The sequence below is a fragment of the Dendrobium catenatum genome, unplaced genomic scaffold, assembly GCF_001605985.2.
Source record: "Dendrobium catenatum unplaced genomic scaffold, ASM160598v2 fragScaff_scaffold_1056, whole genome shotgun sequence".
NCBI classification, from domain to species: domain Eukaryota; kingdom Viridiplantae; phylum Streptophyta; class Magnoliopsida; order Asparagales; family Orchidaceae; genus Dendrobium; species Dendrobium catenatum.
The window spans coordinates 6,012,839-6,025,916 of NW_021319518.1; the positions used below are offsets into that span (position 1 = coordinate 6,012,839).

Sequence of the window (13,078 nt, forward strand, 5' to 3'; positions counted from 1 at the left end):
TACATCCAAGAGATAAAAGCAAACTTGATGAGCAAATGATCCTATGTAGTTAGAAAAGCCAAGGGAAGAAGGAAAAAAAAACTAAGAGATAACATCATAGAATCCCACAAGGATAATAAAATAGCAATTAACTCAAGATAGAACCAAGAGTTGACTAATAGATGCGAGAAGCCAGCAAAATAGAAAGAACCAAACATAAAAAACTAATAAATGCCACAACAAATACCTGACAAGGAGCCCAAACAAATAGAGCGAGAAGAGATAGAAGTAGAACCCAACATTCAGCATACCTGGAAGGCAAGAGAATCTACCCCACCAACAATCAACACCCAGAACAAATAATAAACTAGGACATAACCACAATGCCACAACCTCAGAACGACCACCAAATCCAATCTAATCTAGACCCGATAACATCAAAAGTAAAAAACCACATAACACCAAAACAAAACCCAAGAAAAGTCAATACAAAGGGAAAGCCCATGAACCAAACCCAAAAGGCAAGAAATAGAGAACCCAACCACAGACACTAAAGAAAAAATACCTACCACGGCTGACAGATACATCACAACCTAAAAGGGTCATTAAGTTTTAGAATGAGTAAAGTTAGAAATAATGTGTTTAAAATTCTACACCACCTTTTTACCTTTAGACTTTTTTTTATTTTTTCTAGACATACAAATAAATACCTCATTATCAACTTGAACAACATCCAAAATAACATCTTCCTACAAAACATGAAATTTACCACAAATCACATCCCCGCATCCCCCACAAATACCAACGGGTCATACCACTTTTTATTTTCATTTCTTCTCTTTTTCTTATCCAATGCTATTTCAAAGTCATCAAAAGAACTATTTCTAGCTTTAAATTTAGATGTATTTTAGTTTTGAAAGAACATCCACATCTGAATATATCCCCTTCTTCCCAATTAGAATTTGAGATATCAAAAATAGGCTCGCCATTAGAAGATTCATCCATTTCATTGGAAATATCAGTTTTATGAAATAGCCCATCATCAGCACCACGATTAGTGGGGTTACGATAAGGGTTAAACAACATAGCATCATACACATGATCATATTCATAAATTAGCATCCCCCACATGATTTAATTTGTTAATTTTAGTATCAAAAATAGCTGGCAAAGCAACCAAGAGGTTAACACCATCAAAATTTTCTTTGGAAGATTCATCACATAAAATGGGTGTAGAAGATATAATAAATAAGATGTTTGGTCTCATTATCAAAATTCAACTTTACCATTGCCTCAGCCAGAGGAGAAGAAGGTTGCTGAAGATTATTGTTTGGGGAAATGAGTTGACCTTCATTATTTGCCACCGATAACATAACCGGAGTTGGAACCTCAGTGATGTCAGGCAAGCTATCTTGCAGAATAATAGGAGAAACAAAATGAGGAACTCCAACATTAGTATTCGGCTATGGAAGAATATCCTGCGAAGCATGAATATTAGAATTAGCTGGTTTGTTAGTGTTCCATTTCCTCAAGTGTGGTTGAAGGTAAAAACATTCCATTTTACTATAACCCAAAGCTCTATGGTGATCACAAAAACTTGGGAAATCACTCATGATAACCTTTTAAATAAAACCATACTTCTTAGGTCCTACCCAAATAGAACTAGGATATTATTTTATGATATCCAACTCAGCCATGATACGTGCCATAGAAGGAAGGGATCCTGAACCAGTTGCATTATATGTTTGTAAAGTGCGACCGAATAATAAACCCAAACCATATAAAAGGTGATGAGTAAATATATGCGGGTTCAAATCTTGAATAGATAACCCATTATGGACAATAGGGGATTCAAACAAGATGTCAAATAGAGGAGACCACTTAATCAATTTCATAAAAAAAAAAAATTATTGACATAATAAAGTCTTCTAGCAAATATCCTGCTATAATCCAAATCATTTGAGAGTTTGAAGAGCACATGTCTAGGATCAAACAAAGAATCAGAGAAATCAATGGGTAATTTTAGCCCAAAAAAAGAACTTCATTATATTATCAAACTCAAGATGCCTAACCAAAAATTTAATGACAATAGTGTATTCAAATGACACAACTAATACGAGGAACTCTTCTTATGTAATCCAAAGGGATGGTAAACCTTTATGCTTGGAATGAACTAAAATGGAAAAAGCTTGCAACAAAGAATCATCAGCCAAGGCTTCCCTAAAAGACTTGGAAGGATTCCTGAACCCAAATGTTAAAGGGTTTGATTCCCCATGGAAAACACACCACGAGGAGATATCAACCAAAAGGAAAAATTGAGACCATGAGAGGAAATTGGAAAGGACAAATGAAAGAGAGACCAAATCAGAGAAAAAATTGGAGAGAAAATAGCGAAATAGGATCAGAAATGTTGGCAGAATTACCCCATTTAAAAAGACATTTTTTACATCCATTTGGTACGGTTTAAATCCTCTAAAACAGGCGAAGGCTAACAAAACCCTAATTGCTAATTGCTTCAAGTCTAGCTACAGGGGCAGAAGTCTCTTCAAAATCAATCCCTTTAATCTGATTATACCCCTTAGCAACTAATCTAGCATTATTTCTAATTACTACTCCTGAGTCATTCATTTTATTTTTTAATACCCACTTAGTTCCAACTACTTTGATCCTTTGGCCTTGTTGTTAATTCCCAAACTTTATTTCTTACAAATTGATTTAACTCTTCTTGCATAGCCAAAATCCAAAACTCATCCGAAAGTGCTTGATCAATATTTGTGGGTTCTATTATTGAAATGAAGGCTGAATGATTGACTTCTTTCTTTAATCCACGCCTAGTCCTTACACCCTCACTAGGTTCAACAATTATTAATTCCCTTGGGTGGTTTTTAGAAAATCTCAAATCTCTAGGCAAAGGGTTTTCTATCTCTAAATTTTCTTTCAAATTTTCTTCCAAATTTATTTTAACAATCTTTTGGGAGTTAATCTCAATCTCATCTTTTGCAACATTTGGCTCATCCAAAATTTCAGATTCACCAAATACAACATGTGTGGTCTCCTCGATTATCTAAGTTCTTTTATTAAATACTCTATAAGATTTTTCAACACTTGAGTATCATACAAAAATTCCTTCATCTGATTTTGGATCAAATTTTTCTAAGACAGATTTTCTATTGTTATGAATAAACACTTGCAACCAAAAACATGCAAATGTGACAAATTAGTTGTTCTTCCTTTTAGCAACTCATAGGGTGTTTTTGTTTAATTTAGATCTCACATTCGCCCTATTCAGAACATAACATATAGTGCTAACTGCCTCAGTCCAAAAATATTTAGGAAGTGAGAATTCTGCCAACATGGCTCGAGCGGCTTCTATTAATATTGTGTTCTTTCTTTTGACTACCCCATTCTGTTGAGGGGTTTTAGGTGCAGAAAAGTTGTGATCAATTCCTTTCTCCTTATAAAAATCCTCAAATTTTTCATTCTCAAATTCTCCTCCATGATCACTTTGTATAGTCATAATTTCACATCCTAGCTTACGTTGAATCTAAATTGAAAAGTTTCTAAATTCCTCAAATGATTCACTTTTATGAAATAGAAATCTAACCCATGTGAATTTAGAGTAATCATCCACAATTACAAATTCATATACCTTCCCTCCTAAACTTTCAGTTCCAACTGGTCCAAAAAGATCCATATGCAAAATCTCCAATGGTTTACTAGTTCTAAGATCCTTATTGGACTGAAAAGATGACTTAACCTATTTTCTTAATTGACATGCATCACAAAGGTAGTCCTTAGTAAAGTCTAATTTTGGTATACCTCTCACTAGGTTCTTTTGGGAAATCCTCCTAATGTTTTTCATGCTAGAGTGACAAAGTCTCCTATGCCAAAGTCAAGATTCATCAGAAATATTTTTTAAACAAAAAGCACTAGGAGTTTGAATGCAATTCAAATCTAACATATACACATTATTTACTCTTATACCATTCAAAACATTATTTTCATTTTGGCTTAATATGCAGCTTGTAGGAAAAAATTTTACATAATATCCTTTATCACATAGCTGGCTTATACTTAACAAATTATGTTTTAAGCTTTCTACCAATAACTCATTTTCAATGTAAAAAATCTTAAGATTTCCAATCATACCTGACCCAACCACCTTCCTTGTGGTGTTATCTCCAAGTGTAACATTGCCTCCACTCTTGGCTTCTAGCGATATGAATTGTGCAGTATCTCCAGTCATATGCTTTGAACATCCACTGTCCAGGTACCATATGCTCTCACAAGGTCTTGTGTGAGAGAGACCCTACAAGATAATCAAATGTTAAACCTGGGAACCCAAACAAGTTTGGGTTCCCCTTTTAGCAATTTATAAAGAGATACATGTATGATATGTCTAGGTTTATACAGTTTAGGTTTTCATACCAAATAAGTTTTTTTCTTCAAAGTACAGGTGTGAGCTATGTGTCCAATTAGTCCACAATTATTACATTTGACTTTTGGAAAAGGATTCATAAGTCTTCTACTATTCATTTGTCTATTTAGGAATTACATAAATTTAGGATACAAAATAAGATTAATGAAATCTTCAAGTTTAGGGGGTATCCTATTATCCTAGAGAGCTTTTATCGTTAATTTGTAAAATGAATTCATATCTTCCAAAATTTGATTTGTATAATTGATTCTATAAATTTTGCTCTCAGATTCATCCTTAAAATTTTTAAATTCTTTTTCAAGTTCTACATAAGATGATTTCAAACTTTCATGATTTTTATTCAAGTCATCAAACTCATCAAGTAATTTTATATGGTTGTCATCAATTAATGCATGATCTTTCCTAAGGATTTCATGTTCCTTTTGTAGTTCCTCAAATTCTAAGCTCAGACTAATATGCATTTTCTTCATTTTCCTATATGCATCAGCATGTGTTTAGAAACTTCAAAAATTTCATCATAAGTTAAGTCACATATCTTTTCTTGATCTGACTGATCAAGATTATCAGCCATTAAGCACAGATTAGTGACTTCCTATACCTTTTCCGTCTCTGATGAGTCCGAAGCAGAGTCTGCCCAGAAAGCTCTTTGGAATTTCTTCTTTCCCTTCCTCACAATTTGTTTCTCCTCTACTTTCTCCTTGCTATGAGTGGCTTTGAGTTTTGGGCATTCTGTCTTAATATGTCCAAGTTTCCTGCACTCATAGCAAATAACATCATTTAAAATATTGACATTCCTATTAAATTTACATTGATTCCATTGCTGGTGTCTATTCTGCTTCCTCTTCAGAAAGCTTCTTAATTATCTAGTATTTAATGGGATGACATCTCATCCTCGGGTTGTGAGTGTTCACTCTCAGATTCCTCCACTTTTAGTGCTATATTCTTTTCCCTTCGTGGTTCACTTGTGTCAATCTTTATTTGACTAACTCCTTGCTCGTAAGCAATTAGCAAACCAAGAAGATTGTTAATAGAGTAAATGTTTAGATCTTTAGACTCTGTAATTACAGTAAGTTTAGTGTCATAAGCAGTAGGAAAATAATGAAGAATCTTATTAACCATTTTAGGATTAGTTAGTTCCCTACCCAATGCATGTAAAGAGGTAACTATTTGTGTGAATCTTGTGTATATATCAGAAATGGATTCATTTGGTTTCATGCGAAAAAGTTCATAATCATGCAACAAGATATTAAGTCTAGATTGTTTAACCTCATTAGTCCCCTCATAAGTTATATAAAGTCTATCCCATATGTCCTTTCCACTCTTGCAAATAGAAACCCGCATGTAATCTTCTGATTTAAGTGCACAAAAGAAACTATTCAAACATTTAAAATTTAGTTATGCTAAGTCACATTCTTCTACTGTCCAGTCCATAAAAGGTGTTTCAACTCTAACTTCATCAAGTAGTCTAGTTGGTTTTGTATACCCTTCATGAACTAAGATCCACATACGTTAATCAAGTGACTGTAAAAAAGTAGACATGCATATTTTTTCAAAAAATCAAAAGGAATATTATCGAATAATGGAGGTCTAGTTATAGAGTAACCCTCGGGTGTATTTTGGTTTCCAAATATAGCCATCTACGTTAATCAAAAAAGAAGTCTAAACTTATGATTGTGAAACAAAGCTCTGATACCACTTGTTGAAACATGTTCAATATGAATTAGGTTGTTTAACCTAAGCTTATGTCCCAGTGGCTAACCAAGAGGGGGGTGAATTGGTAATTAAAAATTAATCCCTCTTTTAAAATTTTAAAACCGAGAATTAACTTTAGTGAATTTTATAAAAAGAGATTTTTCAACCACAAGTTAAAACAATAAAAAATAAAAGGCTGCGGAAAATAAAAATATACAAGATTTATAGTGGTTCGATCAAACACGATCTACATCCACTCCCCGTAGGCACCCTCCGAGTATTGCACTAATACCACTAGTGACTCTCATTTTGCACCCACAGCAAGGCGGAGAAGCCTTTACAAAACTCTCTTCCACCACTACCCAGTGCAGTAGAGAACCGTCATTCTTTTACACTCTTCTCAGTGTTGGCAGAGAACCATCCGTCCTTTCACACTCTCCCGGTGTAGGCAGAGAACCCTTCTTCCTTTCACACTCTCCAAGTGTAGGCAGAGAACCCTTCATCCTTTCACACTCTCCAAGTGTGGGTAGAGGACCCGTCAATTGTTCACACTCTCCAAGTGTGGGCAAAGAACCCTTCGGCTGTTCACACTCTCTAAGTGTCGGTAGAGAACCGAATCTCTTTGACAGATCTTCTCACAAGAAATCTAGAAGGAAGAGAGAAAAGAGTGAAGTAATCAAAAATCACAACTAGAGACTCTTACCTTTGAGTACCAAGTGAAACCTTCACGCTCCAGTAGTAAAAATCCTTCTTTAAACACTCTCTCACACTCACTCCTTGAGTCTCCCTTCAGTTGGCACGAAGATCAATAGGCAAAAAGATTAAGAGGCAATTCTAATTGGACTTTATATAAGAAGACACAAAAAAACCATCCAAAAATTACTGATATTCAAGTCTGCATATAGTGGATCGTCCCGTACGATCGTGGATCGTCCTGGATGAACTTACTTAAGTTAGTTGCATACGAACCCAATGTATATTGGTACAAACTGACTCCGTACCTGATTATCGTCCCGTATGAACTAAGTTCATCCGGTACGAACAGTTATACCATGGGTTAGTTTGACTAACTGCAGGAAGTTATCAAAATTAGAAGTAATAAAACATTTTTGTCTTAGGATGAATACGAGTTCATCTGAACGAAATTTTTATTGAAAGCACTTCATCCTAGGCCGAATAGGAACTCATCTGAACGAAAATTTTCTAGAGAGCATTTCATCATTGGACGAATTGAAGTTCGTTTGGACAAAATTTTTATATAGAGCATTTCGTCCTGGCCTGAATATAGGATTTTGTGTGAACGAAAATTTTCCAGAGAGCATTTCATCCTGGGACGAATTGAAGTTCGTCTGGATGAAATTTTTACAGAGAGCACTTCGTCCTTGCATGAATAGGATTTCATCTGATCAAAAATTTTCCAGAGAGCATTTCGTCCTGAGATAAATAGAAAAATTTGTCTGGACTATCAGGACATAAAAAAATTTTCTTACTTCCTGTTCGTTCCATTGCTCTTCCGAGGGGATGACTGACTTGATCATCCCGTACAAACATGGTTCGTCCCGTACGAACATGGTTAGTTCCGTATGATCAGTATGAAATTTAAAGATCTTCCCAAGTGTGTGTGTACTAAGTTACTTAATTACAATCACTCCCTCTCAAACTCAATACAATGAAAAGTACAAGCTTCAATTTTATAAATTATCTCATGCAGAATTTTGATTTGAAGTCTTCATTAGTCTGGAGTTCGATTATCCTGAAATGTTAGTCCACACAAGAGCAAAAACAATTCTTCTAAAAAGTGTTAGGATAAAACAAAACTTTAAAATAATAATATTTGGAATCATAAAAACTTTACAAGTTGCAAGAATGTAAAACAAGCAAATAGAAATTCTCTCAATACTTGAGAATTTAGAGTTAATGATTGTTTGTTTTTGGATCCTGCTTGTTGTCATGTTCTTGAATTTCCATTATTTTACTAATAGATCAAATGTAGTTTGGTGAAAGTTTTGAACACTGTGGATTCTTAAACTTTTATATGAGGACTTTCTTTTTAAAAAATGGGGATAGTCTAGCTGATCAACCCTAATGAGGTAAGCAAGATATCCATTGCAAACTCTCCACAAAACATTATGAAGTTGTTAAATGATGGTTTTATTATTAAGAAACCTATAAAGATTAACTCAAGATCACATGCTAGATGCATGGCAGAAGAAAAGAGGATGGGACACCATTCTAGATATTGTAAGAACATGGGTACTAGGGGGTCTAGGTTGCCCACTAAGGTTCTATGGATGAGGAGGACGAGAGTTTTGAGGTGTTCGCTTAGGAAATATCAAGAAGCTAAGAAAGTTGATAAGCACATGTGCCATGATATGAATATAAAGGTGAAAGGTAATGTTTTCAAGAACAAGAGAGTTTTGATGGAGAGTATCCACAAGTCTACTGGAGAAAAGGAAAAAGAAAAGATATTTTTTGATCAATTTGAAGCCAAGAGGGCCAAGAGCAAGGCGAGCAGGGAGAATAAGATTTTTAGAAATGAGGAACATTTGGCTCAGATGCTTAGGTCCCTGGAGAAAAAGAACCACATACAGTAGCAGCTATAGCTCAATTATCTGGCTCTCTCCCCAAGAAAAGAAAGAAGCGAAGCTAAGAATTAACACGGTACTTGTGAAATGATATTCTAAAACATGGAAAAAAAATATTTTAAGAACTCATAGTTCCTAATCGTCTAGATTATGTGAAAGATATTTTTGATATTTTCCCCATCCTTTAACAAACCTTTAAAAAAACATGGAGTTCTGGTACAAAGCAAAGTCTAATAATCTTTTTCGACTTATTTCTCTATCTTCATTACGAACTCAAATCTAAAACACATCATTCATAAAAATAGGCGCTCAAACTTTGTCCTCATATCTCAGTAATAAGACCATTTATCATAGTTTTCTAATCACTCTTGTGGTGTGAAATTTGATTCCTTTAATGGTTGAGAGGAATTACTAAAAAATTAGTTATATATATATATATATATGTACTTCAAATTATTCAAAGAAAAAAAAACTTTAATCTTACAACACATAATTTACTTTGAATTCACATAAAATAAATAAATATTTGAGATAGATTTAAAAATGTCAAAATATTTTCAAATATATTTTTTAAAGTAAAAAATTTATGTTCAACATAATTTAGAAAAGGAAATATTGTAAATATTTTTTATTTCAAATTATTAAAATAAAATATATTAATTTAAATATTTTAATAAATAAATTTATATATAACAAATGTATAGAAAGTTCAAAATCTTGATAATTAATGTAAAGCTAGTATTATAATTCATTCATTTTTTAAAATAGTATAAAAGATATAACCATGATGTATCTGAAAAAAAAATATTGGTTATAATATTTTGAAATAATTAATTTCAATTATAAAAAAATTTCTTTCAAGATATATGCATATCCTAATAAAAAATTATCAACTTTTTTATTAATTTTTTATATTGTAGGACTAATTTCATAAGAAATTTTATATTGTAAAAAATAAAATAAAGAGAGGGCAAAAATATAACATGTTCACCCATAATTTATCTTCTTTCACTTTTCTCAATTATTCGTCCTAATGTTTACATATCTTTGTTTAGAGAAAATAAGAAAACAACTTCTAATTATTTAAAGTTTGTAGTGTAACTATATATGAAAGAAAGTGTTTTATTTTCCTTTCTTCTATATTTATATATACATAATTTCATTGTTCTGCTAGGGAAAGGCAATATATGGATTGAAATAGGCACCTAGGACTTGGTATGAGAGATTGAGCACCTTCCTACTTGAAAAATCATTTGAAAAAGGAAGTGTTGAAACAACTCTCTTTTTGAAGAAAGTTGGAAAGGATATACTCATTGTATAAATTTATGTTGATGATATCATCTTTGGATCTTCAAATAAAGATCTTTGTGATGATTTTTCTAAAATAATGAGTAGTGAATTTTAAATGAGATTAATGAGAGATTTATGTTACTTTCTAGGCTTTAGCATTAAGCAAATTGAAGAGGGTACATTTCTTAGTCAGTCAAAATATATTATGGACATTCTCAAAAAGTATGAAATGGACAATGCTAAACCTGTTAGTACACCTATGAGTTCCTCAGTTCAGTTGGATAAGGACCCTAAGGGAAAATCTGTTGATCAAAAGAAATTAAGAGGGATTATTGGATCTTTGCTTTACTTGACAACTAGCCGACCGGATATCATGTTTAGTATTTGTTTGTGTGCTAGATTTTAATCAGATCCAAAAGAATCACATTTGACAGCAGTAAAAAGGATTTTATGATATCTGTTAGGAACTCAGAACTTAGGAATTTGATATCCTAAGTTTAGCTCTTCTTTTGAAATAATTGGTTATTCTGATTCTGACTTTGCAAGTTGTAGGATGGATAGAAAGAGCACTTCTGGCACATGTCAGTTTATTGGAAATTCTTTAGCTTCTTGGTTCAATAGAAAACAAAATTCATTAGCCATATCAACTGCTGATGCTGAATATCTTGCATTAGGAAGTTGTGTGGCACAAGTACTTTGGTTGAAACAATAGTTGATTGATTTAGGTATAATTATAGGCATTATTCTAATTTTTTGTGATAACACTAGTGCTATTTGCATTTCTAAAAATCCTATTCAATATTCAAGAACCAAACATATAGACATCATGCATCATTTCATTAGGGATCATGTATCTAAAGAAGAAATTGAACTCAGTCATGTTTCTACTGAAAATCAACTTGCAGACATTTTTACAAAACCCTTAGCCTTTGATACTTTAAGTGCATTAAGAACAAGGCTTGGAGTAATCGATTTGAATGCTTAATAAAAAAGTTTCTTCTGCAACATTGATGTGTTTTTCTTGTTAGTATTTTTTTTTTTTTTTTGTATCCTTGAGTTTGTGATTTTTTCTATATTTTGAGTTTGTGTTTTTATTTTTCTATTATATTTTTGTTATATTTGTGTTTTAGTTTTGATTAAGTGCATGTTTTGAAAAAAAAATTAAGTGACATTCGTCCACGACGAAAATATTTTCGTACGAGACGAAGTGTGTAGTGTGTCAACTGTCGGATTTGAACTGTTTACGTGCAGTTTTTCTATTTTTATTTTTTCACTTTGTATCTACGATCGTCACGATCATTCAGATGAAATTTTGAAATGACGGGATGATTGAATGACAATTAAATGGATAAGATCATTTTTAATATTATATTTCGTACGTACGAACCTTTGGTTCGTCCAGACGAACGCTTGGGGAATCGATATAGGGGACTGTTTCAACTACCATTAAAATGATCATAAATTTCTGATCATCCAGGACAAACACCTGTTCATATGTACGACCGGTTGTTCCAAAGTCTGTACGAAATGTCGCTTTGTAAGTTGTGTGATTACGAAAAGCCATTTCATTTTGGACTCATTCGTTCGTCCATACGAAATTTTTTGGTACAGGATGAACTGAATTTTGTACGGGACGAATGTAATTTCGTCTGTAAGAATAGACATATTTCATTAAATTGATCGGTTATGAACTCAACAGTCACACTCACACATCCCTTTTAGAACCCTTTCTTCCTTTAAATCTTATCCATGGCAAGTTCAAGCAAGCAAAAAAAGGTTCTCGCCAAGGGTCCACACAAAAATTCTTCTGATAATTTTCTATCCAAAGCCAATGAAGAATCTTTTCCTAAATTTACCACCGCTAAGATCACCCCGTATAGAGTTCTTATACAGGATCATCTGACCTTTTAGGTAATGAACTTGTTTGCTTCAACTCAATTTGGTCTCATTCTCACACTAGTCCATCTCTACAACCAAGAGACCTTTCATTATTTTCTAGAAAACATGTCCTTCAACTCTGACCATTCTGTAATCAAGTCTTTTGTTTTTAAGAAGAAAGTTGAAATCACCATGGCTGACTTAAGAATCTTTTTGAACTTAAGGACTGAGGGAATTAGAGCCCATACCATGACCATTACTGCTGATTTTGATTGGAGTGAAATTAATGAAGTGATTAGAAAAATTATATTTAAGGAGCATATGCCTAAAGTGTCTTCTCTTGTTTGCAATGCTCGTATCATTCAGCATGTTCTTTGAACTTCCATAATTCCTAAAGCTGGTGATAGAGTCAACATTATTTCTCTTCTTTCAACATTAACCTACTTGATTATGATTAAGCAACCTATAGATGAAGCCCAACTAATCCTTGACTATCATTATAGACTTTCTAAAATTGGTCATGTTACCCATAAGAGAAAGAAGAACATTGCTTGAGGACATCTTGTTGCCTACATTTTAGAGTAGAAGTATGAATTGGTTCATCCAATTAAAGATTTTGAAGAACCTCTCTACTACAACGACGGATCTTTTAGAGCAATCTTCAATAAAGATGAACCACATAAAGCACATGTTATTAGTGACTCAAAGGAGGAACATGAACCTTTACCTACACCTGCTTGTGAACCAAATTATCAGGATTTGGTTCAGAGATTTGATCGCTTAGAGTCTTATTTTGATCAAAGATTTAATCAAATTGAAACTCACTTATAGCAATAAGATATTCAGTACAATTAGGACATGGGGTACATGAGAGTGCATATGAATGATATTAGATCCAACGTGCTTATGATAAGCAGTTATTTTAACTTCTTCAGTATTGTACCTCCTCCTCCTCCTCCAGATCAGTTCCATCAGAGTGATTCATGTACTTGATTATGTTATTCTTTAGTTGATGTGTTTTGTGATGTAGTAGTTTGTGATGTGTTACATTGTGATGTATTTTATTTTAGTTATGTGCTTATTTCATTTGATGTTTTTGTATGTTGAGTTTTATGTGGTATTGATATCATTTCTTAGTTTATAATATCCATTATAATGATATCAATACAAATTATCTTGTTTTGTTTTAATCTGATTTTGAAATGTGTGTTAACCT

The 13,078-nt window shown here is 33.0% G+C and overlaps 1 protein-coding gene across 1 annotated transcript in view; it reads left to right on the top strand.

Annotated features, from left to right (window-relative positions):
• LOC110103387 (60S ribosomal protein L19-3-like) overlaps positions 1–8,703 on the top strand; it is an 11,566-nt gene extending 2,863 nt beyond the window's left edge. The window contains exon 2 of the mRNA XM_020832077.2: positions 8,182–8,703. Within this exon, the coding sequence (XP_020687736.2) occupies positions 8,182–8,703 (522 nt within the window). The remainder of the gene's footprint in view (positions 1–8,181) is intronic.
• Positions 8,704–13,078: the final 4,375 nt, after the last annotated feature.